This window comes from Convolutriloba macropyga, chromosome 1, assembly GCF_964194025.1.
Source record: "Convolutriloba macropyga chromosome 1, txConMacr16.3, whole genome shotgun sequence".
Classification (NCBI taxonomy): domain Eukaryota; kingdom Metazoa; phylum Xenacoelomorpha; order Acoela; family Convolutidae; genus Convolutriloba; species Convolutriloba macropyga.
Genome location: NC_134468.1, coordinates 68,479,957 through 68,505,803, shown reverse-complemented (window position 1 = coordinate 68,505,803; position 25,847 = coordinate 68,479,957). Strand labels below are relative to the sequence as shown.

General features: G+C 32.8%; 3 protein-coding genes across 3 annotated transcripts in view; 1 reads left to right on the top strand and 2 right to left on the bottom strand.

Annotated features, from left to right (window-relative positions):
* Positions 1–7,373, bottom strand: part of LOC142350879 (leucine-rich repeat-containing protein 23-like) — a 31,981-nt gene extending 24,608 nt beyond the window's left edge. Inside the window, exon 1 of the mRNA XM_075402865.1 lies at positions 7,297–7,373. The gene's annotated coding sequence lies outside the window, so the exon portion shown is untranslated. The remainder of the gene's footprint in view (positions 1–7,296) is intronic.
* Positions 6,934–25,847, bottom strand: part of LOC142348077 (uncharacterized) — a 26,704-nt gene continuing 7,790 nt past the window's right edge. Inside the window, exons 2-4 of the mRNA XM_075399272.1 lie at positions 11,119–11,243; positions 7,297–7,511; positions 6,934–6,948 (exon numbers count right to left, since the gene is read on the bottom strand). Coding sequence (XP_075255387.1) covers positions 6,934–6,948; positions 7,297–7,511; positions 11,119–11,218 — 330 coding nt within the window. The 5' untranslated portion in view covers positions 11,219–11,243. The remainder of the gene's footprint in view (positions 6,949–7,296; positions 7,512–11,118; positions 11,244–25,847) is intronic.
* LOC142347980 (uncharacterized) overlaps positions 25,408–25,847 on the top strand; it is a 3,501-nt gene continuing 3,061 nt past the window's right edge. The window contains exon 1 of the mRNA XM_075399179.1: positions 25,408–25,446. Coding sequence (XP_075255294.1) covers positions 25,408–25,446 — 39 coding nt within the window. The remainder of the gene's footprint in view (positions 25,447–25,847) is intronic.

The window sequence follows — 25,847 nt, the reverse complement described above, 5'->3', positions numbered from 1 at the left end:
TTTCAACAACTAGGCGTTTTTAGAATGCATGCATCATGTAACCTTATGAAACAATTGAGAAAAAGTAACAAAAAGAACTATAAGAGTTAACACAACTAAATAAATTATTGAAGTTTTAAAAAACAAATGCTATTTTTTGCGTTTAATCGACGATTTGTCTTCTTTCATTGCTGCACTCTATTTTTACAACTAGTAGATTTCAAATCAAGGAAACCTCTTTAAATTTATTAGTTTACAGGCAGGTGTAATGTGAGTTTGGACACAATTTTGAATTCATTCTGAGCCAAATGAGGTACAAAAGGAAAACTTTCAAAAATTCATTTATTGTTAGAGAGCTATTATTAAATCCATTTAAGGAGTGGCTTTAAGGTGAAACTTAAAAAACAATAAATCCTCATTAGAATGCCAATGATACCGACATTAACAAGACTATGAGAGAAGGCACGAACAACACAATCAAATAAAACAACAAGGGTTTTTTACAATCAAAACTCAATGCTTCCCTGTTCTTTTATAAATCTCTCTGAAATGTTGAAGCAGCATCATAGAAAAGCTAAACTAATGAGCTTAACTTGTCTAGACAACTTAACTTGCATTTCGCGAGAACTAAAATGGAGCTTGTCATTGTGGAAAAATACCATCAAATAACAGCAATGAAAACTGTTAGCGAACAACTAAAACAATTAAATGGCTTTTTTACATCCCTATGAACCCATTGAAAACAATCATCCGAAATGTGATACGGCTATAGAATGAACAAATACAGTCAAAAGTCATACAAAACAACCAAATTTTCTGAGAAAACGGTTTCAAAGGCTAAAATGATAATTTTTCAAAAAAAATCAAAAAATAATTAGTTGCCTCTTCATTCAACACTCCTGACGTGTTTTTAAAATTATCACTATTGTGATAATGTGACAAGAAAGCAAAAAAACATCAAAATTTGGAAATACGCAAAAGAATTTCAATGAAGTCTCGTAGAATTTCAATGAAATCTTAGAAGAGCTTTCATAACAACCGTAGGCTTCGAAATAGCAAGCAGTAAACAACCTAACCAGCCAATGCGACATTTGTTTTATGATATTACGTCAAAAGACTACAAAAAACAAAAAAAGGGCGAACTCAAAATTTACTAAACATGTTAATGCGAAAACAATGTTGGAGCCCATAAAACCATAAGCTTATTCCTGAATTTTTAATAAACGTTAATTGACCTTCAATTGTTAATAGGTTTGGTTTGTCAAGTAATGTTCTGGGAAATAAAATCATTGTGTACTAAAATTAACTATTAAAAGCAAAAAATTTTATGAAAAAATGCGTTCCATTGCAATTCCAATTGTTTTTGATTTTAGAACTCCTCAATTAGATCACCACTATTGTTGATATTGCTGCTCCTGAATTAAAACGACAGATTGTTTTAGAAGTTAGTGCAACAGCTAGCTTGACGAAAAAGTCATTGAATTAAAAATATGAAACAGTTAAGTATCAGCTTGAAACAGTTAAGTATCAGCTAAAAACATTAGAGAGTTTCGTCTTTCTTGATAGCTCCTTGGATAGCAAGCAATATCTTTGATCAATAAGACTCAGTCATAAGAGAACACAAGGAACAAAAAAACTGGGAGAAATCAGAATTTCATTAAATTTTACAAAAAAAAGATGGCGGAGCTATGAAAAACGAGAGTTTTATTCAGAAAAAAATATATGGTTCATTGAGACTCATTTGAACACAATCTGAACCTCTCAGAATTGAGCCTCTAATTAAAAGCAAAGTTTCTTTAATTGGGACACAAAATATGCGGGAATCACTTAAAAAATGGACAGAGCCGAAATAAAACAATAGCTTTTCATTACAAAAACGATAAGACTAAAACTGACTTTGCACTCTTTGCTCGGCCGATGAAAAACGCAATGATTTCAGAAAACTCTGAATTAAATTTTTTGAGGAACAAAAATTTTGGTATATCAGATGTAGATAATGCATTTTTAATAAAAAACGCTTTAAATTAGTGAAAGTTCCTCAAATTGGTAGTTCCAGAGCACTTTATTAGAGACCAGAATTCATAATTTTCCTTATCTGTGTGAAAACGGATATGATGTCAGAATTTTTATATCTGTACGAACGGTCACTTTGTTGGTCACGTTAAACAAAGTGGCATTTTGGGGGCAGTTTTTATTAAAGGCGGAAAAAATTGAATTTTTTAAAAATTAGCGAAATTTCCTCCCAAAAATTGGTTAAATCACTTCGTAACCTCTCCTTTTATCTTTAAAGGTGACATCACTGAGACTAATGTTAACAACATTATCATTTTTTTAAGCAAGTTCGACCAAAATTTTAGCAAAATTTCTAACAATTGTAACAAAACAAAGGAGTGTAGCCTTGTGTTTACAAAATTATAAACCTGCGTACTTCCTTGGAAAAGCTAAGTTCAAAACTTCGTTTCAACTTGATTCTATTCACTTGACAAGCGTTCTAAGAACACATTCGCAACTCTGTTCTTTGAATATATCAAAGCCAAAAAGCCATTACCTATTGGAGAAATCAACAACAAATACTGTCTTTTAGTTCGTTTGACGGACGATGTGTCCTGTTTCTTCCTTGCTGACACCAAGCTACAAAAAGACATAAAGAAGAAACAAAGGGGCAAATTTTAGAAAACCTTTCATTTCTATAGAAAACACAATTTTCAAAACCATAATTCATTACAACAGTAATCTTTGAAAAGGCAAACAGTAAACAACATAATCAGCCAATGCGACATTTGTTTACTGATATTGAGTCAAAAGACTACAAAGCACAAAAAAAAGGATTAGCTCAAAATTTATGAAACAATTTATTGCGAAAACAATGTTGGCGCCAAAGAAACCATAAGCTTATTCTTGAAATCAAAATAAAGGTTCATTGACCTTCAATTTCAATTAGGTTTGGTTTGTCAAGTAATGTTCTGGGAAATAAAATCTTTGTGGTCTAAAATTAACTAATAAATATCAAACATTTTAAAGGAAAAATGCGTTCAATTGCAATCCCAAAAAATTTTGATGTTTGAATCCCCTCAAGTAGATCACAACTTTTCATGTTTTCTCTGCTCCTGCATTAAAACGACAGATTGTTTTAGAAGTTACCGCAACAGCTAACTTGACAAAAAAGTCATTAAATCAAAAATATTTGATGAAATGGTGATTTGTAAAGACCTCTGTCAGCTTGAAATAGTTAAATATGAGCTAAAAGCAATAGAGAGTTTCGCCTTTCTGGATAGTTCCTTAGATAGCGAGTAAGATCTTTGATCAATAAGACTCAGTCATAAGAGAACACAAGGAACAAAAAAGCTGGAAGAACTCAAAATTTCATTAAAAACTTACGAAAACAAATTGTCAGAGCTATGAAAGACGAGAGTTTTACTCAGAAATAAAATTTTTGGTTCATTGAGGCTCATTTGAACACAGACTGAACCTCTCAGAATTGAACCTCTAATTGAAAGCAAAGTTTCTGTAATTGGGAAACAAAAAGACGCGAGAGTCATTTCAAAAATGGACAAAGCCAAAATAAAACACAATCGTTTTTCATTACAAAAACGATAAGACTAAAACTGGCTTTGCGTTCTTTGCCCGGCCCATGGAACACGCAATATTTTGAGAAAACTCTGAATTAAATTTTTTGGAGAACCAAAGTTTTGGTATCTCAGATGTAAATAATGCATTTTTAATAAAAACGTTTTAAATTAGAGAAAGGTCCTCAAATTGGTAGTTCCAGAGCACTTTCTTAGAAACCAGAAAGAAAAATTACCATTATCTGTGTGAAAATGGAGATGGTGTCAGAATTTTTGCATCTGTTTTAAAGGTCTGTTTGTTGATCACGTTAAACGAAGTGGCATTTTGGGGGCATATTTCATTTAAGGTGAAAAAAACTGAATTTTCTAAATTTTAGCCAAAATTTCCTCCAAAAACATGGATTCAATCAATTCATCAACTCTCTTTTATTTTAACTTTAGAGGTGACATCCTTGAGACTAATGTTAACAAGATTATCATATTTTTTGCAAATTAGAACATAATTTCAGCAATAATTATAACAATTGTGAACAAAACAAAGGAATGTAGACTAATGTTCACAAAACTTTACAAAACTTTACAAAACTAGATGTTCACAAAACTTGATTTCATTAAATTGACAATAACATATTCGCAACTCTTTTCATTGAATATGTCGATCGGTGAACATTGACTGAAGAAAAAAACAATTTGAGTACATTGCTCTCCCTCAATACAGAGGGTTCCAACAACTAGACGTCTTTAGAATGCATGCATCACGTAACCTTATGAAATAGATGAGAAACAGTAACAAAAAGAACTATAATAATTAACACAACTAAATAAATTATTGAAGTTTTAAACAACAAATGCTGTTTTTTGCGTTTGATCGACGATTTGTCTTCTTTCATTGCTGCACTCTATTTTTACAACTAGTAGATTTCAAATCAAGGAAACCTCTTTAAAATTATTGTTTTACAGGCAGCTCTGTAATGTGAGTTTGGACACAATTTTGAATTTATTCTGAGCCAAATGAGGTAGAAATGGAAAACTTTCAAAAATTCATGTATTGTTAGAGAGCTATTATTAAATCCAATTAAGGAATGGCTTTAAGCTGAAACTTAAAAAAACAATAATTCCTCATTAAAATGCCAATGATACCGACATTAACGAGACTATGAGAGAAGGCAAACAACACAATCAAATAAAACAACAAGGGTTTTTTACAATCAAAACTCAATGCTTCCCTGTTCTTTTATAAATCTCTCTGAAATGTTGAAGCAGCATCATAGAAAAGCTAAACTAATGAGCTTAACTTGTCTAGACAACTTAACTTGCATTTCGCGAGAACTAAAATGGAGCTTGTCATTGTGGAAAAATACCATCAAATAACAACAATTGAAAACTGTTAGCGAACAACTAAAACAATTAAATGGCTTTTTTACATCCCTATGAACCCATTGAAAGCAATCATCCGAAATGTGATACGGCTACAGAATGAACAAATACAGTCAAAAGTCATACAAAACAACCAAATTTTCTGAGAAAACGGTTTCAAAGGCTAAAATGATAATTTTTCAAAAAAAAATCAAAAAATAATTAGTTGCCTCTTCATACAACACTCCTGACGTGTTTTTAAAATTATCACTATTGTGATAATGTGACAAGAAAGCAAAAAAACATCAAAATTTGGAAATACGCAAAAGAATTTCAATGAAGTCTCGTAGAATTTCAATGAAATCTTAGAAGAGCTTTCATAACAACCGTAGGCTTCGAAATAGCAAGCAGTAAACAACCTAACCAGCCAATGCGACATTTGTTTTATGATATTACGTCAAAAGACTACAAAAAACAAAAACAGGGCGAACTCAAAATTTACTAAACATGTTAATGCGAAAACAATGTTGGAGCCCATAAAACCATAAGCTTATTCCTGAATTTTTAAAAAACGTTAATTGACCTTCAATTGTTAATAGGTTTGGTTTGTCAAGTAATGGGGTAAAACCATTGTCTACTAAAATTAACTATTAAAAACCAAAAAATTTTATTAAAAAATGCTTTCCATTGCAATTCCAATGATTTTTGATTTTAGAACTCCAAAATTAGATCACCACTATTGTTGATATTGCTGCTCCTGAATTAAAACGACAGATTGTTTTAGAAAATACTGCAACAGCTAGCTTGACGAAAAAGTCATTAAATCAAAAATATAAGATGAAATTGTGATTTCTAAAGACTTATATCAGCTTGAAACAGTTAAGTATTAGCTAAAAACATTAGAGTTTCGTCTTTCTTAGAGTTTTCTTAGAAACCAGAATCAATAATTTTCCTTATCTGTGTGAAAACGGAGATGGTGTCAGAATTTTTATATCTGTACTAGCGGTCACTTTCTTGGTCACGTTAAACAAAGTGGCATTTTGGGGGCAGTTTTTATTAAAGGTGGAAAAAAACGAATTTTTTAAAAAAATTAGCGAAACCTCCTTCCAAAAATTGGTTAAATCACTTCATAAACTCTCTTTTTATCTTTAAAGGTGACATCACTGAGACTAATGTTAACAACATTATCATTTTTTTTAGCAAGTTCGACCAAAATTTCAGCAAAATTTGAAACAATTTTAACAAAACAAAGGAGTGTAGCCTTATGTTCACAAAATTATAAACCTGCGTACTTCCTTGGAAAAGCTTAGTTCAGAAAATCGTTTGAACTTGATTTTATTCAATTGACAAGCGTTCTAATAACACATTTGCAACTCTGTTCTTTAAATATATATCGCTCGGCAATAATTGACTTACCAAAAAATAAAGTTGAGTACATTGCTCTCACTCAATATAGGGGCTTGCAACAACTAGGCGTTTTTAGAATGCATGCATCGCGTAACTTTATGAAAAAAGGGAGAAAATATAACAAAAAGAACTATAAAAGCTAGCAAAACCAAAAAAGAATTATTGATGTTTCCAATAAACAAATGGGATCAGAGTCATTCAAGTCATTGACTACATGCTGACACAAACAATCAAATTAAAATAAGATGAGTCAAAAACAAAAAGAACAGAAAAGGAGCAATGTAACAAACAGAGTAAAAAATAGGGCAGAAATGACGAATTTAGTAATATTGTTTCAAAAACAAGTGTAATTCGAAATGGTCAGAAACGGGAATCTGATTACTATTTAACAGAAACATTAGAAACAATAAAATAATTTTTTATTGCAGTTGAACATAAGGATTTCTAATTATGCATCAAAATTTTTAATGACTATGCACCATCAGTTTTTTTCCTCATTTTTCTGCTTTGTTGTCACCTATATAATCCAGCTCGTTGTCTGTGCAAACTCGTTATACGGAAAACGATTTAGCACTAAGTGTTCCAACTTTGGATTGCTAAATTTTTTGAGGACTTAGAGAAAAGGTTACCAAAATCCAATCTAAAATTAACACATTTCAATAGTTTACACAATAGCTAGAATGTTATCAACTCAGTTAGCTTCAAAGATTTAATTTTAATAAAGAAATTCTAACTAAAACAACTGGAACCTGCAGACTAATACTTTGAAAGTGATAATTTTATCTCTGAAAATTTAATTTAATTACTAGACATAACTCGACAAACATTTTAAAGGCAGTGCGTATTGCTGAAAAAAACAGAAAGATAAAAAACAGAGAGTTTCCAAGACAAAAATCCAATAAATTTTGCAAAAGAATAAAACTATCAATTCTAAAAGGTCAAACTTTCTCGGTTATTTTAAGTTGCCTTTGAAATTTCATTGTTTTACCTTTTCGCCTTCTTCCTCTTGCTCCTCCTCATTTTCCTCCCCCTCCTCCCCTTGAGTGTTGGCCCCTTCTGTGCCGTCTCCAGCCACTCCTCCACCGGCCGCCCCTCCTCCTGTGCCCCCCTCCCCTCCTGTCCCAGGTGGATTGGCGACTCCTCCCCCCTCCTTCTTGCTGCCTCCTCTTCCCCCGTTCGTGTCATCTTCGTCTTCAGCAGTTTCTAATTTAAATTATTATATTAAAAATTGGGGTCAGTGTCTTAAGCGCTGCTTGGTAAAATGATATTGAAATCTTGGAACTCTCTTGCTCGCCTTTAAAAGTTTTGAAAATTTTTTTTGGTCTACATCTTGAAGAAATAAATCATAATTTTGAACAAATAAATCATATTTTCACATTATCTTATCCTCACCAACCCCCTCCCCGGGTCAACGAATGACCAAGTATAGTCAATATAGACATTATTAATGCAGACGAGTGGACCCATTTTTTCCCAAATGCTAACGAGACTAACCAATGTTAAGCTGTGTAGTTAAAACTAACAGAAAGACTAATTAGCATGTATTTACCCGATCGGGATAATTTATAATACACTTTTTACTTGACAATCACCACAGTCATGTCTTAGCGGACCGGGACTTCATATGAAGCTATCACAAGCGAATGTTATCACACCTTGATTCAAACTTGTAGCAGCTAATACAATTCAGAGATTGCTCGTTGCTTGTTCGAAACAGCAACAAAAAATTTGCAATCCAAAACAAGCCCGTAGGACAATAAATAATAAAAACATGACTAGTTTTGTCTATTAACTTTCTGTAGTGCCATACATTGTGTGTTTCCCATGATCCTGTAATTTTTTCTAAAACAACAAAATAAATTAGAACCAGACTCATTTCTCTTACAACAAAAATAGTAAATAAGATATGAAAAAAAATTTTTTTGGTGCAGCGCTGCAGAAAGATAAGCAGGTGACGCTGATTTTGATTTAAATGTCAGCCTGACAACAATCCCACGTATATTGGATGCTATAAATCTTAGTCAAAACTTGTTGCATCAAATTCAAGAGATTAAAAATAAGTTCGTTTTCAGTTAGAATACTTCCAACTCCATTAAGTGTTTCAACAGTGCTTCTTTTAAAATATGTTTTATGTTCCTGCTAAGACAAATCCTGCCGATGCTTGGAGCAAAATTTACAATACTCTTCAACCTTTTGCCTGGTCGTATAAATTGGAACGCATTCTGTTTTTTAACAAGGTTGTTTACATATTCTTTTCTCATTAATCACAGTTTCTCTTCATACCTAGTAGGGTTGATCCTGTAAGATGCATGAGTACTCACCCACCCCTGAGTTATTAACACCGGAATTAGTGTGAATTGAAGGTTATTGATATTTTGAAATGGAAAATTACTGTTTAAGTGCAAAATGAGGGTGTAGAACGGATGCAATACAACATATGTCCAAAATAGTGTATTGGGTGTTCAAGAGAAAAGATTAGGTTGTATAATAGCGATTTTGCGGGAAACAGACATCTTTGGCATAAAAACATTTAGCACTAAAATTGAAATGGTAACTTCTCGAAAAATGAAGTCGCTTGGACTTAAAAATTAAACTAATTTACAAAAATTAAACTAATCTGAATACGAAGTAATTTTGAATTGAATCCCTGATCAAACTCCACTTTAATATCCAAAATAGGTGCATCGAGACGAAAAAATGAACCAGTTCGCGCAATAATGGTGCTAAGGTTGTAATTTTTTTAGGGTTGCTGTAACTTTTCAAGGGCCTTTGACTGGTGGTATCTTTGAAGTCTGGGTCCGAACAGAAATTGATGTTTCGGGACAACCCGAAAAGAACAAACCAAAATTTGCGATTGTTTGCGAGCCAAATGAGTTTGGAATGGTGGTGCAGGACAGTTCCAAGAAACGCCCACTCCTATCAGTTTTGACCGGCTCAGATTTTTCGGTCTTAAGCATTCACGACCCTTCAAAAAATTGAACATACGAACGGTTCGCAATGAATAATGGGTTTTTGGAAGCAATGTGTTCCTGCCCTAGAGTTTCTAAATAATTTTACCCGAGGAGAATTTGAGCCTTAGATCAAGAGATATGGCATTTTGAGTTCTCAACCGTGGTACAAACGCGAAGGTATCTTGGCGGTCGTTTTCAGGTTTTATTGGTAGTTAGAGCATTGAAAATCATAGGTATGTGCACTTATGGTTAAATTTTCGACTGCAATAGTTGTTTTAAAGGGTTGAATCGCTCCATTGTTTTTGATGACAAATGAATAACATTTGAAATCAGGTTTTCTCGGCATTTTAACAAGGGAACTGTATGAAATGGTTTTAATATTGGGAATGAGAATTTCTCCTACAGTTTGGATTAAGTTTAGTGATTTAATTAACACAAGGCAGTTGACAATGATTGATCAAAGATAGTTTATAATGATAACGAGAATGTCGTGATAAGGGGTTTTAAAGAAACATTGCATTCTCTGCTAAGCAAATTGAGATTGATATGTCAAATTAAGCCGAGTGGGTTTGCTTACAATAGATTTCAAGGGTTGTTTTTTTTGTGATATTGTGATGTCGAACAACGTTTGTCTGCGTTTGCGTAACGAAATTATGTGTGAGCACTATTTCTTTGAATACTAACCAAAGCCTTCTTTCGGAACATTACAGATTTTGAGAGTAAGTTGCAATGCATACTCTTGATACTAGTATTTTTTGCATAAGAAATAAGCGTTTTGGTTGCGTAGAAATGGCAGCCCATGTGTGGATAGAGAATTTTTTGTGACACACACACACACACACAGAGAGAGAGAGAGAGAGAGAGAGAGAGAGAGCTTTACGAGATTGAGAACGTTTGTGATTAAGGTCGAGAAAGACTGGCTGATTGAGAGTCGAGAGGTAGCTAAAGCAAAAAAATTTGAGAACTTAAATCTTGGGGGACAAACTGGAACGCCTATAGTGTTGCGAAAGTTTAATTTTCTTCATTTTATTTTGTAAATGCAAGAATAGTTGAGATACTGTGAGCTTTTTGTTCAAATTCAATTGGGATATGAAACACGGATAGAGTATTATTAATATTATCTCAATAACTGTTATAAATTGTCCTTAGATTGTTCTTTCTACTGAAGTGCAATAATTGATATTCAGGGCTTTATTGAGAATAAAATATTTTGAGACAATCTAAATTGCAACAGCGAACAAGAATGGAATAAAGGAAAGGGCCGAATAACAAAGTAGCGCTTGCTTTGCTAATTAAAAACTTTTTGTTTATTTCACTTGATCGATCTTCAGGGCGACAGAGTCACTGTTGAGCCTAATCAACATTCCGAAGACGACAGATCCAAAATCTTTGCATGCGTCTATTTTGACAGGAAATTTAAATTTTTTTTTCTGTAAAATATAAGCTACCCTTCTCTCATAGATGGCTCTATTGTAGTGTCTTTTCTAACACACTTGAAAATCCTCAGTCATGCAATGAGAGAGATGGAGCTATCAGAAAATATATTTAGTATTATTTTTTCAATTCTTATCAATATGGTGAAAAAAAATCCCTTGCCAGTCAAACGCTGCAATCTTAGGTCGATTTATGATCGTCGAGAACAAACTAATACCGACAACCCACGCCTGTGGTTGAAACAAAGCCTAGTCATATGTAGTGGTCGTCGGCATACTAGAGATTCTCAACAGACAGGGCAAAAGAAAATTTAGTGTTAGAAATTATAGGGCTAGAAATTTCAGGGTTAGGGTTAGAAATTTTACGCCAACCGTTTGGATTGCGCGTTTTGAGATTTTAAGAGATCAATTGCATTCGGTATAAACCTGGTTCATCCGCCATCGCATTGTTTTCGTCTTCCTCAGCGACTGTCTCCGGGTAGTTGTTGTTGCCCCCAGCACCACCCCCATCCTCGCCCTCAGACATTCTTCTCTTCTCTTATCTTGATAACCTAAACCATCACAACAGTATAGAGTAATCAAGACCTTGAACTTAGCTTTGCTAACTACATAAAACAGAAGAAAATGAAAGTCGACGACGAAGTTGACCAGTGTAGAGAAAACAGAAAAATTACTGAGACATATTGCACATTTTAAAGAAAAAAACAGCGGGATAAACCCTGAATTTCATTTCAAAGAATTTTTATTGAATAAACAATAAACTAGACCTAGAAATGATTATAAATTGATTCGGAAAAGCATTAAGAAAAAACCGATCAGAAAACTCGCAACTCAAAATGCCGCACGTGAACAGAAGAAGCGAATTTTTGTGCAAACACCTCGTTTTTTGCTCCTATTCATGTTTCGGCTTGGCCACGATCACTCCGATTTGACTGCAAAAATCATGAAACTGTGTGAGCCGATCTAAAAAAAACAGTGCCCCAATACAATTCAAAATTATTTGAATTGTAAAAAACCAAGAACACCGCAATATAGCTACGCTCAACTTATTTATAGGTTTCATAAACACCAAAAAGTTCAGTTTCTGAAGCCAAAAGACATTGAAGATTCTCTCATCAAAACTGCCTAACCGTTACTCAAAAACGAATTTAAAGCCTTTACAATGTCCTTGTCGAGTTAGTTTACAGAATTGGCTCGCTTATTGTTTTTGGTGCACAGCCAAATTTTTAGAAAACCAAAAAATTTCTGGATGTATCTCGATATTTTGGAAGGTCAATTTGAAAAATAAACGCGGAAAAAAAAGAATTCTCTAAGAAAATTTGACTTTGTCGAGCAGTTAAAGGGAGTTCTAAACACATAACTGCTTAATTCCAGTCTCTGATAGAACAATATAATTGTACAATTGATTTGTAGGACCATTTTGAAATATTTACTCACAAAAAATCACGCACTGTCCTACAAAGAAAATAGTTTGGCGTTGCATAAAATATGGTTCTTATTTTGAAAAAATAAAGAAAAGGCATGAAATTTAGTAAAGTAGTTTCTTGACTTTTAGTCCTTTTCAGCGGAAATACTGTTTTACAATACAAAAAAATACAAAAATGTATTATAACTTGAAAATTTCTTTGATCAATTGGCGTATAATTAAAACTCAATGAATGCAATAAAACAAAGAATGAGCAAAAGCAACTTTTTTAGCCTGAAAAAACGCAAAACTGCTGAAGAGTCCAAATTACTAAAATTATTACAAGTTTCATATCAATTACAAAACGCTATCAATAAAAACATAAAATAAATGATAAATTGATAAATCAAAAAAAAAACAACAAAACGTTGGAAAACAAAGATAATGCCTTTAAAAGCGCACCTTTTTTTATTTGTGAATTCAATTATTGAAACAGTTTTTAGCGAGAAGTCTGAAGACACTTCATCTTAAAAATTGGCAGAATAGATTGGCAACACTATCAAATATGGCCGTACCTAACAAGAAAAATCATAAACGCGTTTAAAAAATTTTACTTGTGATTTTAAGGTCTTTGCCGGTCACGATCGTAACTGAGGCATAATTTATTGTTTTGAAAAAGGATGACATTTTTTCAAGAAGACAGTTGGCACATAAACAACTGTAGTTGATATGTGTACATCTATATAATTGTATGCTTCAATTGTGATGCATAATCCTATAAAATATTGGGTTTTGATGACCCCTATTTCCAGCAAAATGCATGATTTTCACCAGATCAATTTTTGTGAAACAAAATTGCGCTCAATGCAATGGTGAGCGAAGAGAACTCCAATTAGTGGATTCGTTCGTAATATGTTTTGTTTTTGTTTGTTTTGTTTTAACTTACTGAGTATAATGACGATTTTTATATTTGTAGAGGTGTAAATCAGCGTTCTTGTCCACATAGAATCCACAGGAAATAAAATGTCCATCAAAATTTGCTAGTGGAGATGAATAAAAAAATTTGAGGAATCAGTTTCATCTTCAGAAAATGTTCTCTGATTTTGCTTACAACCGTGCGATGTTATATTGCAAGCGAGCTGGTTTTAGTCCGCTTTTTGAATTTCAATCTTTAAACTTTTTATGTAACTTGTCATATATAAGTACTGTTTTCTTGTTAGGCGAATTTAAGTCCGAACAAATATTGTCTTCTACTTGTTTTGTATGAGTTTTCGTATTTAGCATTATTTACATAAACCAAATTTTTCAAGAAGTTGAAGTTTTCAAGTAAACATTTTGAATAGCAAGCAATTTAGGGTTTGACAATAAAAACATTCGAATAATTTCCAATTTTGATCCTTGTTTTTGAACTGAAAAAACGTAAAAGACATGATTAAGTCACTTCTCAAAACTAAAAACTCTCTGGGAGCAAATTGTTCTGCTGGAAACTCTCATTAGATTTAAAATAGCTGAAGTATTTTTTTCGCAATGCTTACTTTAATGCTTTTTTCTGTAATCCTCCTATCTTCTCGCATTTTCGTAAAAAAGAAACAAAACATTGCAGTAGTAAACCCAGGACTAAGAAAATGCTAATCAAGAACAAATTCATTCTTAATCTCATATAAATTGAATATGAAGTAATTCTTTTCAAGGGCACAAACTTTCTTTTTGAGAACTTTAAATGCTCTCTTTATTCTCAGGCTAAATCTATTTTGTTTTTTTTTTCATTTTTTTTACCCATTTATCATGATCTCGGAGAAATTTTTTTTGCAAATATAGCATCTTTTAAGTTCATTTTGTTTTCTCCAACCGATTTTCTTTTGCATAAACTATTTCGTGGAGATTATAATTAAACTTGACACCCAATAAGTTCAGAGAGTTCTCAAACAAAGAAAATCGTCAATGAACCCTAGAAACATTCATGCTGAATGTTTTGAAATCTGAATTCTGCATGGTGTGATAGTTAATTTTGACAAAAATCCATCAATATTTAAAACACGCTGCTTGACGAATAATTAGCAAGAAAGAGCAGAAAGGAAAGATAAAAATTAAAGCCAATGTTTTCAAATTTGTAAGGAACTGCGTTAAAGCGCATTGCATTGAATCTTTTTATGGCATCAAGCTAAAAAGTTAATACCCAATCTTTGTGTCAAAACGTTGAGAAGAATTTATGAATATCTGATTTGTAACTGCATGAATATCTGATTTGTAAGTTAGGTAATTGTAGAAAGTTTGAGTCTTGAAAAAAAACTAGAATAAATTTTGAGAAAAGCTTCCTAAAATTTAAAGATTGAAACATAAAAATCAGGAATCGGTTTTGGGTCTCAATAACAAAACAAGAAAATATTTGGAATTAGTTGAATTTTTACATTTTTAGAAGCTTGCAAATTATATTTCAGGGCAGCATTATTGAACAAAATATTGAATACAGTGAGAATGGTATTGGTAAAAGTTTCCGAACCAATATAATTTCCACCATGTGAAAATTCCACCATGTGAACCAATGTAATTTCCACCATGTGAAAATTCCACCATGTGAACCAATATAATTTCCACCATCTGAAATTTCCATAAGAAAATCAATTCCATTTATTACTTTGTAGCAGTGTGACGAAAATTACTTTTCTATTTTGATAGTTTGTGTTCAATAGTTTCATTTTGAAGAAATGAACGCTCGATATTGACTGCTGTTGGAGGTTTAGAGACATATTCTCTGAACAAAAATTGGATAGTAGATATATTTCCAAAAATTAGTGTTAGATTGATAAAATCTATGTTTGAGATGTTAAGACGGCTAGACATTCAGGTATGCAGCAAATACAATGCTTTTTTGTGGTTATGGCTGTAATATCCTGTGGTATCAGAGCTTCCAGGCTTTTTGAAGATCAATGGACCATTTTACAGTTGGTTATCGACTAACCAAAATGAGACTGAAAAAAATGTTTCCTGTGCTTTTTCCAAGCTTCTGTCTTGAGAACTCTCTCTCCAACCTTCGTTATGCCAATTGTTCATTTTGGAGCTGTAGAAAGAGAGTGAAGTTTTAAGCGATTTTAAAGCAATCCGTATGTCCATTTCGTTAGATAGTTGAGTTCTTCCAAAATTTCTATGGGGATGTTTAGAGTTTGAGGAACATTTTATTTTTGTTTCAACTCTGAAGCATGATGCATGATCACTTTTTTACGATTCTTGCATTAAAGTAACTTTTAAAAATGCAGTGTTTCAGGTTGTAGCATGTAATATTGCATCAATCAATCCCCAATCATTACGTATTTATAACATTTTTAGCTTGTTCTTTCCTCGGTTTGCTTGGCTTTAATTTTTTTGTTGCCTTTTTGCTTTTTTGGACAGATCTGTCTAGCAGACGATTAGTTTCAATCATGTCATGCTGTAATGTAATTTTGTTCTAGGTTTGGTCTGGTTAATGCTTGTCTTTTGCTAATGTCTAATTAATGTGTTATTGATAATAAATAATTTCCCAGGTTGAGGTGCTCATTAGTGATCAGACAATTAAGAATGCAGAGGAAGGTTAAAGCTTTTAATACATTATAGTTCTAAATGTAAGTTGATCATTTGCAAGCTATACTCTGACGCTTAACGAGCTGAAGTCTCATTATTAGCAATGTCATTGACAAAAAATTCAAAGAAATTTTCTTTCACTACTATTAAAGCAAAGAGCTCGTAACATCTTTCAAAAACGCTGCCACGCTTTCAAAGAGATTGACCATTTATTCAACTGCGCACAGGGGTGGTACTCTGCCAATCAAAAGGTTGACGAAGCAATATATTAGTCTATATCGCGCAATGCAGGGGAATAATTTTCTGGACTAAAAAAAATTTGTTTAGCAATTTCATTTTACTTCAAAAAGGCGAATTTATACAAATTTTCAGGTGATTATGTTGAAAAAATTATTTTGTTTCCAAAAGATTCGAAAAAAAACGAGGGGAAAACGAGAAAAAAATTAAAAATTAGTAAAAACCAGATCATGGCGGGTTTTCATTTCGATGGTTGTGATTATGGATAAGTATTGTCTGGATGAATTTGTACAAAAACTATACAAAAACAAAGTTTGTCAAACCAGTTAAAATTTTATCATATTTAATCTTTTTTTGGATGGGTCTGATCATTACCGAGCACATCAAATTGGGTTGGTTAATATTGTGACTTCCAATTCGAAGTTAACCATGTGTATTTTAAGGACCTATTGCCCAAAACAATAATATCTAACCAAAAAGGAGCTTCCGAATTAATAACATAAAATAAACGCGTAAAATAGTTTTCTTGTCAGGTAGTCTACGCATTTAACCACAAGCAAAATTATAGTTTAGGAAAAGTTTAGTTTTAACCAAAACTTAATGTTTGAGGGCGCTATACCCTAGCTGCGGGTAAAAGATTTACTTGGAAATTTCGCACCAATCGACATCTTCCGCGTAGAGTTACCAAAATCATTGCAGAGCTCATAACAAATTATCTGGTAGTTGAAAAAACTGTCAAAATTTTGTTTCAGAAAAATGAAATGAACTATAGAATCGCCTGTTTTACCTGAATCGTCCTCTAACACAACAAACAAATGAAAAAAATAATAACATTTTTAAAAGCTTTATTCAAATATTTTTTCTTATTTTCTCTAGTCTGTCGAGCAGAAAAATATTCGACAGACAGAAAAACTGTCGACAAACTTTCGACACAGCAAACAAATGAAAAAAAACATCTTTAAGAACTTTAATCATTTTTTTTCTTATTTTCTCTAGTCTGTCGAACAGAAAAAAATAAAAATATTTTACAGAGCTTTATTCAAATTTTATTTCTTACTTTCTCTGGTCTGTCGAACAGAAAAAATAGCTCTAATTGTCTGTTTGAGCAAAGTGATAAAATTTATTTTTCAATCCTGGTAGGAATGACAATATTATAGAATTATCTAGGTGGGTAGTTAATGACGTCTTTGGTAGAGTTTTTAAAATTGATTGTTTTATAGAAAGGTGGATTGTTCTTCTTTCCTTCTGTTTATATAAACAACAATTTTTTGAATAAGTTGATGCTAATTTACACGCCGTTTGTTTTTTTTGCGTTTGTTTTGTTGCATCCTGATTAAATTTTTTAAAAAATTCAGCTTTCATTTGTTTGTACAAGTTATTATGGCTATTTGAACTTAAAAACTCAGCAACACTAAAAGTCGAATTTATGCTTGTTTTGAGCCTGCTTCTGTTTCCTATTTCATTTATAAAATTAAATTAAACACTTTGATCATTTGGTCCGCCAAAATTTTGCAGGTTTTTAAATATAGTTTCAAATTGGACTCAAATAGTAAAAGTTTCATTCATTTTTCCACGCATTTGGTCTCGGGGAACAATTTTTTAATTGTCAAATGTGTTTAGATACGTGAGGGACATATGTTTGTCAGATATTATCATTACGACGCAGAGGTATAACCCAAAATTTCCGCCTTAGTAAAATTGGCTCGAAAATTAGATACATACAATGAACGAAATTAGGAAACATCCTTTGCATCTTACTTTTCGCAAAACGGGTTCCGCCAATTTTGCGAAATAAAAGAACATTCGGTGCGAAAAGTAGGTAACAAATCTTGTAGGACGTTTCCGCTCAATTTAAGTATCTATTATTCGCGCGCATTTTAAGCATGCAATAAGCACTTTAATAAAGATTTAATTAAAGCTTTCAAAGCTTTAAAGTGCTTTAAACAAATGCAACCACAAAAACTGATTTTTTCCAAAAAATCCCTCGCACATCAAAGGCTTTGTATATCAATGTGGGACTGGCCGAGTTTAAAAAGTAGTAATAAATAGTACTAATAAGTAGTAATAGGTAGTAATAAAGTAATAATAAAGCACTACTAATAGTAATAAGTTAGGCTTAAATAAATAAGTAGTAATTAAAATAGGCTTAATTGCGGATTGTATGCGAAATCGAGCTACATTTTGTGCGAAAAATCGATACATAAATGGAGCGGATGCGTGATATAACTCGCGCGAAAAATAGTTTATTAAGTTTTTACTTGTATTTCGCGGCTAAAATTAGGACACTTTTGCGAACACGGGATACGCTATTCCCTTCCATTTTGCCGGTTTCTGCTAAAGTAGCTATTTTCCGCAATATTGTTCCACTTTCGATGTATTAACATAGTAAAAACGAACACGAGATACACGCATCGGGCATATCTGCCCGTGACGATTTGGGTATACCTCTGCATCGTAATGATCTTTAAATCCTTAGATAGAATTTTCGAAGCTGTAAAACAAGTAACTTCTGAAAAAAAGTAGATTATACCTTTTTCCAACTCGTTTTTTTCACGAAATAAGTAAAGATCAATTTTACAGTATGCAGACCTCAAAACTATTATATATAGTTAATAGTCAGCTTCTTCTTTCGGGGGAGCAAAACGTTCGAATACTCATCTCAGCATGCGTTCTAAGAAAATTTTTTTTATCTTCAAGTCTTGGTTTTTTTTTTCATTCGGCAGGTCAGAAAATTATTGGAATGGACTATAGCCAACCTTCTTTTTTGTTCGATTCAACTAGTTTCGTTTTTTTCTGTTTTTATATGTTAAGCGCATGATTTAAAGATACAAAAACTTCTGGTAATACTATAACGTGATCAAATTACAATCTAAGCTTAGCTTTGTTCACACGGCGACCTTTACATGAAGGCGTATCAGGTCACGTGATCAATTTTGCACTATATACAAAAACAGTCGACGTAATATTGACCTTGTCGTGAATATAGCACATATTTTATGCAAACATGGATTACATTTGATATGAACTTATTTCGTTAAATAGACTACAAACAGATATAAAGTGTACCTTCCAGATATAAAGTGTACTTTAGATTGTCTTGGTTGAATATTCGAAATTCTTTAAATATCGATGTAGCAATGTAGCAGTGCGTGAACAAGTTATTATTGGCAGTTCATTACAACTATGCTACAAACTGTTTAATAAATAAAAAACTGTCAATTTAGCGCCCATTTCAAATAGAACGGGAGATAAATCTTAAGAGAGACGTCCGAAAATTTCGTTTCAGATCTAAACTAACTAACTTCAAATATAAAATGAGCAGCTCTTTATCTAACTATTAACAAACAGTATTAATAAGAACAGATTTAAAAATCATAGACACTTTTAGGTGTATTGTGTTAGATGATCATCCCAATTTCAATCCCCTCGAACCTGTACTACCTCCATTGTCCCGCGAACAAAAAGTCCTAGTCTCATAAGCCACGAACATGGAAGCACGTTTATAAATATTTGCAGTGAGCGGCTTTTGAAATTTTTAAGACGTGTCTTTATCTGAGTGTCCTGTAATCGTTTCAGCTGTTAACAAATTTTGGCTGTTCTACTAAAATACGAGCTTTATAATGCGCATTTGCCACGAATTCAACGTTTTCGGGGTTAAATTTGAGCCCGACATTTGTATTGTTGCTTGCAATTAAAATCGGTGGTTGTAATATAGAGCCATTTTGACTATATAAAGTTAACGCGAAATGGGGTTCGAATCCGGGTTCAATCTTTTTCGTACAATTGTTCGAACTTTTTTCAGGGCACAAGAAATCAAAAGAAACCTTGATGCTGTAGTAATTATCAGAGCGTTCAAACTTTGAGGGGGGTTTTGAGGAAATTTCGAGCTTTACAATTAGAACCCGATTATCGTACAGCCAAAAATGCATAAAACTTGTTGCGTTTAAACTACTTAATGGACAACTTGTAAGTTCGTCGAGTAAATTTTTAACAGAAACGGACGAAAATTGCTTCTTTTTCAGTATAAGGCCAAGACATGGCATAAGCGTGTAATTCATAGCTGTATCTAAAAGTTCTGTAGCTTGCAACGAATGTGTGTAAAAACTTCTAGAAAATCCATGAAAGTCAAAACCATCTTTAGCCAATGATTTTTTCTGCTCTGCAACTATTTTGAGCTCTGATTGGTCAAGTGAATCGTTTGAAATGAAATCATAATTCAAATCTGGAATGATTTGTAACTTGACAAGTTTTCGAATAATTTGAATGTTGAAGTAACAAGTTGGGCCTTCATTGATCCAGAAGTCGGACCACCATTCGTTCACGATTAAACCCCCCATCCATTGATGAACTATTTCGTGCACGAATGTCATCACGCTGCGTTCGAAAGTCATGTCAGCGGAAGCTGTTTATATCTTTCGTTTTCTCTCAATCGAAAATTTAGTTCAAAACTGTTGAATCATTGAAGTTATTTAAACTATTATTTATTTACAGGTTCCTACTAAAACAAATGGAACAGCCGTCTTATCAACACAGAAAACCCTTTTTTCATTTGAACCATTGTTAAAAGTGCTCAATTGAAAAAATGTGGTCAAAAACACTTTACAGCTCACAGATAAAAATTGCATTTCATTGGGTAGCGAATTTATGATGATACCCGATCAAAACGAGGAATAAGTGATAATGGTCCTATGACGTGCTTTTGAATGGCTGCAACTTTACATTAAGCACCTTATTACAAAAGTTAATACTTCCATTGTCAATCAGTGAAGAAATTGTCACAATCACATAATCACAATGAACAAAATGAGGGAAATTTCCTCGCCAGTATCTAAGAGAAAAACCCATTTCCTCTGTTCTCGCTGCTGTAAAAGATAGTAATTTCCACAAACGTCACTAACTTTTGTTTAATAAAACCAGATAAAAAACAAGACGGCTCGCGCGAGACTGCGCAAATCACAGAATGTTCCAATATAAGCCTGAAGTTTTCGAAAAAAATTGTTCCGAGAGGCGAAGTTGTTTCGACTACCAGTTTTGCAAAACTCAAATAGGTGCAATTTTTTTGGAGCAGCCATGATTACAACTTTTTTCAGTATGGAAACAGATAAAAATCAGAACCCTCATTTCATTATGATTCTAATAGATAATAAATCCCATGCACTGTCAATTAGTTTGGAACATACATCAGCTCCTGAGAAAAATGCAGTTCAGCAAGAGCAATCAGTCGCGCAGAAAAATTGTTTTAAACAAACACTAACAGTAGTTTGTAAAAAATAGTTAGCAATCAGTTTAGAATATTGAAGTAGCAATCAAACAAATGACTGATTTCTTCTCATATAAATTCTATCTCATTAGAAAAATGCATAACTGATGAAAATATCTGTCAATAAGACATGCTGTTCCAGATTATTTTGCAAAAAAAGTCACCGATAAACAAGTGACCATCAAAAATATTAGTTTTGGTGCTCTTGTTACAAGTTCCGCATATGATCATTTCGGCTAATCATAGTCGTAGACAACCCTCAATATACTGATGGACTGGGTTTTCGCCAGTGTATTGCACCAATGAAGTAAAAACTTCTTCCTAACTCAATAAAAAATTAACAGTTTTTATATATATTTTTAGCAAAAAAAACGTCATGTAGAAACTTCAATAACTCGGACTGCTAATTAAAATGAAAAAAAATGTGCTGTATAATAATCAAAGTCAGTTTATTTTTGAAGTAAAGCGTTTGAAAAAATAAATTTTATTGGTGCTCTGCTGTTTTGGTTGCCTTTCTTGTTGTCGTTTTTTCAATGTCCTCGAAGAACCAACTCTTTCATTTTATTTTATATAAGCAAAAACGATCAAAAATTGCAAATAAGAATTTCCACAATGTATAGCTTAAGTTTGCGCAACCGTTCACAAGAAAAATTTGATTTCATATTTTTCCGAAAACTTTTTCGGATTTGAGTATCTTTTTATTTCCATTAAAGCGAAAATATAATGGTGTTATCTTTATTTTTATGACGTGTGTTGAGTAAAATAAATAATCTGCTAGAGACCAACAAAATGATAAAATTTTAAGTTGACGTGAAGGATCAGAATCAATTAACAGAATATAGAGTTGAAAAAAATTCTTTCCTTCTCACTATAAGGTTTTTGCTTCTTCTCATCTCAAATATTCCATATTTCTTCTATTTGTTAACATGTTGATCGATTCAATTTTAAAACCAAATATTGGAGGTGGACTGGAAGTTTAGCGTTGGAACAATTGAAATTACTTCATTACCAATAGAATCAATTGATTCAGTTTCTTTTCCAATAAGCAACAATTGTTGCAATAACTAGATTTCATCATATATTGGATCTATTCCGTTTGTGCCCCCCAGCTTAGTGGGTGCATATTATTTGCAACCCCCAGACGCACGTGCAATATTTTTACATAATGATTTACTGTGTAATGACACGTGCTCTGTCACTGGGGGGAGCATAACGTACTGGGGGGGCACAAACGGAAAAGATCCCATATATTATATCAATTTCACAATAGACAATAATCAAGCTTGATGTTAGGTTTCAAATCAATTTTCATCAAATAGTTTTTTCAAAATAAAACTCATTGACTTCGCCAGATTTTTGCAAATTTGAGAGTTCTTATACATTTTTTAAACGACTATCTAACTGCAAGAAGCTGTATTACAGATTCAACCGTCAAAGTTGAACCAATTTGCTAAAATTGAGACCCAGGGGGGAGAAGATGAATAACTAATTTTACAATTCTATCTAATTGAAATTTGTATGCCATCGGAGAGTTCTTCTTTATAACTCTCTTCTAGTCAAATAATCACTTCCAATAGTATGATGATGCACGTGCAATTTTTCGAATCCGTTCAGACAAGTAATCAAAATTTCCGAATTTAAATAGCATTTGTCTCATCAAATACAAATGTTTCGGCAGGCCAATTCTTGCATCTCAATTTTGCAATTGAAGAAAAGGACCCAAGTTTTACCCAGAACTAATAAGTTCTCTTCTACAGGAATTAATTTTCAATCTTTCTCGTTCTTTTTCTGCATGCTTTTCATAATTTTTATTTCAAATTTTCATTTTTTAAATTTTTTTTATTGTGAAATTTTGATGAAGGTACGCTATATTTGACAAATTTAAGTACATCACAGAATTTATTTGCCAAAATTCACATTTTTCAGACTCAAACTTACGTGTAACTTGGCTGTGTAGACTAAAGTGATTTTCATGCAATTTAAAGTCTTCAAACGACCAAATTGAATCTAGTTGAAAGGAGCAAGATATTTGTTTTTGTAGGCTCTGCGTTATAAGTTAGGTATTTCGTAATACTAAAGAACGGTAAATTATATTTTCATCCTCCTTTATTATCAGCTTTTAATTATTTATTTAGGAAGAAAACAATCGGAAGAAATTTTTATAATGTGATTCATTCAGAAATTTGTTGATGGTTATTATTTTATTTTGTTCACTCTAAAATTTTCTCGCGTGAGATCACATAAAAAATCATGTGCCAACACACGATTTTTCAGTTAAAAAGTGACACACGAGAAAATTGGAATTTACGTGATTTTTCGTGTGAAATCACACGAATCTCTCGGGTTGGCCTTCACGAGTTTTCATGTGATTCACACAAGTTTTCACGTAATTTCTCATGTAGAATCACACGTTTTTTCATGTGAGCCCACGCGATTTTTTGGGGGATTTTCAAACGAAAAATCGTGTATTTTTACATGAAATTTTACACGATTTTTTGCGAAAAAATTACCGAAAAATCATGTGAAAAACCCCGAAAAATTATGTGGGGTCACACTAAAACTCGTGTGACTTTACATGAGAAATTACGTGAAAAATCGTATGAATCACGTGACAACTCGTGAAGGCTAACCCGAGAGATTCGTGTGATTTCACACGAAATATCATGTAAATTGCAATTTTTTCGTGTGTCACTTTTTAACTGAAAAATCGTGTGTTGGCACATGATTTTTTATGTGATCTCATATGACAAATCATGTACTGCTTTTTTACAAAACTCATTCAAAAAAAGGGGCGGTCGCCCCAAAAAGCACTTGTTATTTGTGCTGTTAGGAGAAGTTTTATTCATGTACGTCTCTAACTACCTTCTAAAAATACAACATTAAAAATTTTCTTCGAAAAATTGGAGGCCACGAGCTAATAGCAAGAAATAGAAGAGAAGACACAAAAAGAGTTCAAGCTGGTCAATTTTATGGCCCAACAGTTAAGAACACTTTTTGCCACCATCGCTATAACAAAATTGTTTCACAAAATTGGAGGCCACGAGCTAATAGCAAGAAATAGAAGAGAAGACACAAAAAGAGTTCAAGTTGGTCAATATTATGGCCCAACAGTTACAAACACTTTTTGCCACCATAACCTTTAAAAAATTTGTTTCAAAAATTAGAGGCCACGAGCTAATAGCAAGAAATAGAAGAGAAGACACAAAAAGAGTTCAAGCTGGTCAATTTTATGGCCCAACAGTTAAGAACACTTTTTGCCACCATCGCTATAACAAAATTGTTTCACAAAATTGGAGGCCACGAGCTAATAGCAAGAAATAGAAGAGAAGACACAAAAAGAGTTCAAGTTGGTCAATATTATGGCCCAACAGTTACAAACACTTTTTGCCACCATAACCTTTAAAAAATTTGTTTCAAAAATTAGAGGCCACGAGCTAATAGCAAGAAATAGAAGAGAAGACACAAAAAGAGTTCAAGTTGGTCAATTTTAAGGCCCAACAGTTAAAAACAATTTTTGCAACCATAACCTTTGAAAAATTTGTTTCAAAAAATTGGAGGCCACGAGCTAATAGCAAGAAATGGATGAGAAGACATGAAAAGAGTTCAAGTTTGTCAATTTTATGGCCCAATAATTAAGAACACGTTTGCCACCATAACTAATTCAAAAATTTGTTCAAAAAATTGGAGGCCAAAGGCTAATAGCAAGAAAAAGAAGAGAAAACACGAAAAGAGTGCAAGTTGGTCAATTTTATGGCCCAACAATTGAGATAACTTTTGCTACCATAACCTTTAAAAACTTTGTTTCAAAAAATCGGAGGTCACAAGCTAATACCAAGAAATAGAAGAGAAGACACGAAAAGAACTCAAGTTGTTCAATTTTATGGCCCAACAATTTAGAACACGTTTGCCACCGAAACCTTTAAAAAATTTGTTTTAAAAAATCGGAGGTCACGAGCTAATACCAAGAAATAGAAGAGAAGACACGAAAAGAACTCAAGTTGGTCAATTTTATGGCCCAACAATTTAGAACACTTCAAAAAATGGAGGCGACGAGCTAATAGCAAATTTAAAAGAGAACAAAAAATAAATTTAAAAAAATAGGTTATGAACAGTTCAAGCAATAAATATGAAGGGAAATCAGTTAGGAAAGTTTATTGTTTTTGACACAACTAGGGAAATTGTTATAAGCAATTTTATTACGTAGCACAACGTGCCCGAAGAGGCAGTTCTGGTCAAAACACCGATGGATTGAATAGCAATGGTAATCAAAAATGGAGTTAAAGTTCAGGAGATCAATGTTGGAAGTTTCAGAAACAAGAAAACTCCGAGACTGTTCATAGAAATTTGACGTTTTCAAGTACGAACCAAAAAAATAAAGCTCGTCGGAAATGTTGAGAATCTTTTCGATTTTCAGGAAATTTGGTTCATCAGTTTCGCAATTGTAGCTTGCAAAGACTGCATCTTGACACCTGAACCATACGCCGCATCTCAGGGCTCTCTTACATTCGTAGATCCATTCTAAATCGAAGCCCAATCGCATTTTGAAAACTGTTAGAGATTTCTCATGAAAAGCAACACGAGTCGACACAAATTTTCCTGGTCCAAACTCAAGACCTTTGAGGTCTTTAGGTGAGCTCCAGTAAACGTACTGCTGCAGTTGATGGCGATCAAGCATAGTTTTGCAAATGTTTTTAAAAT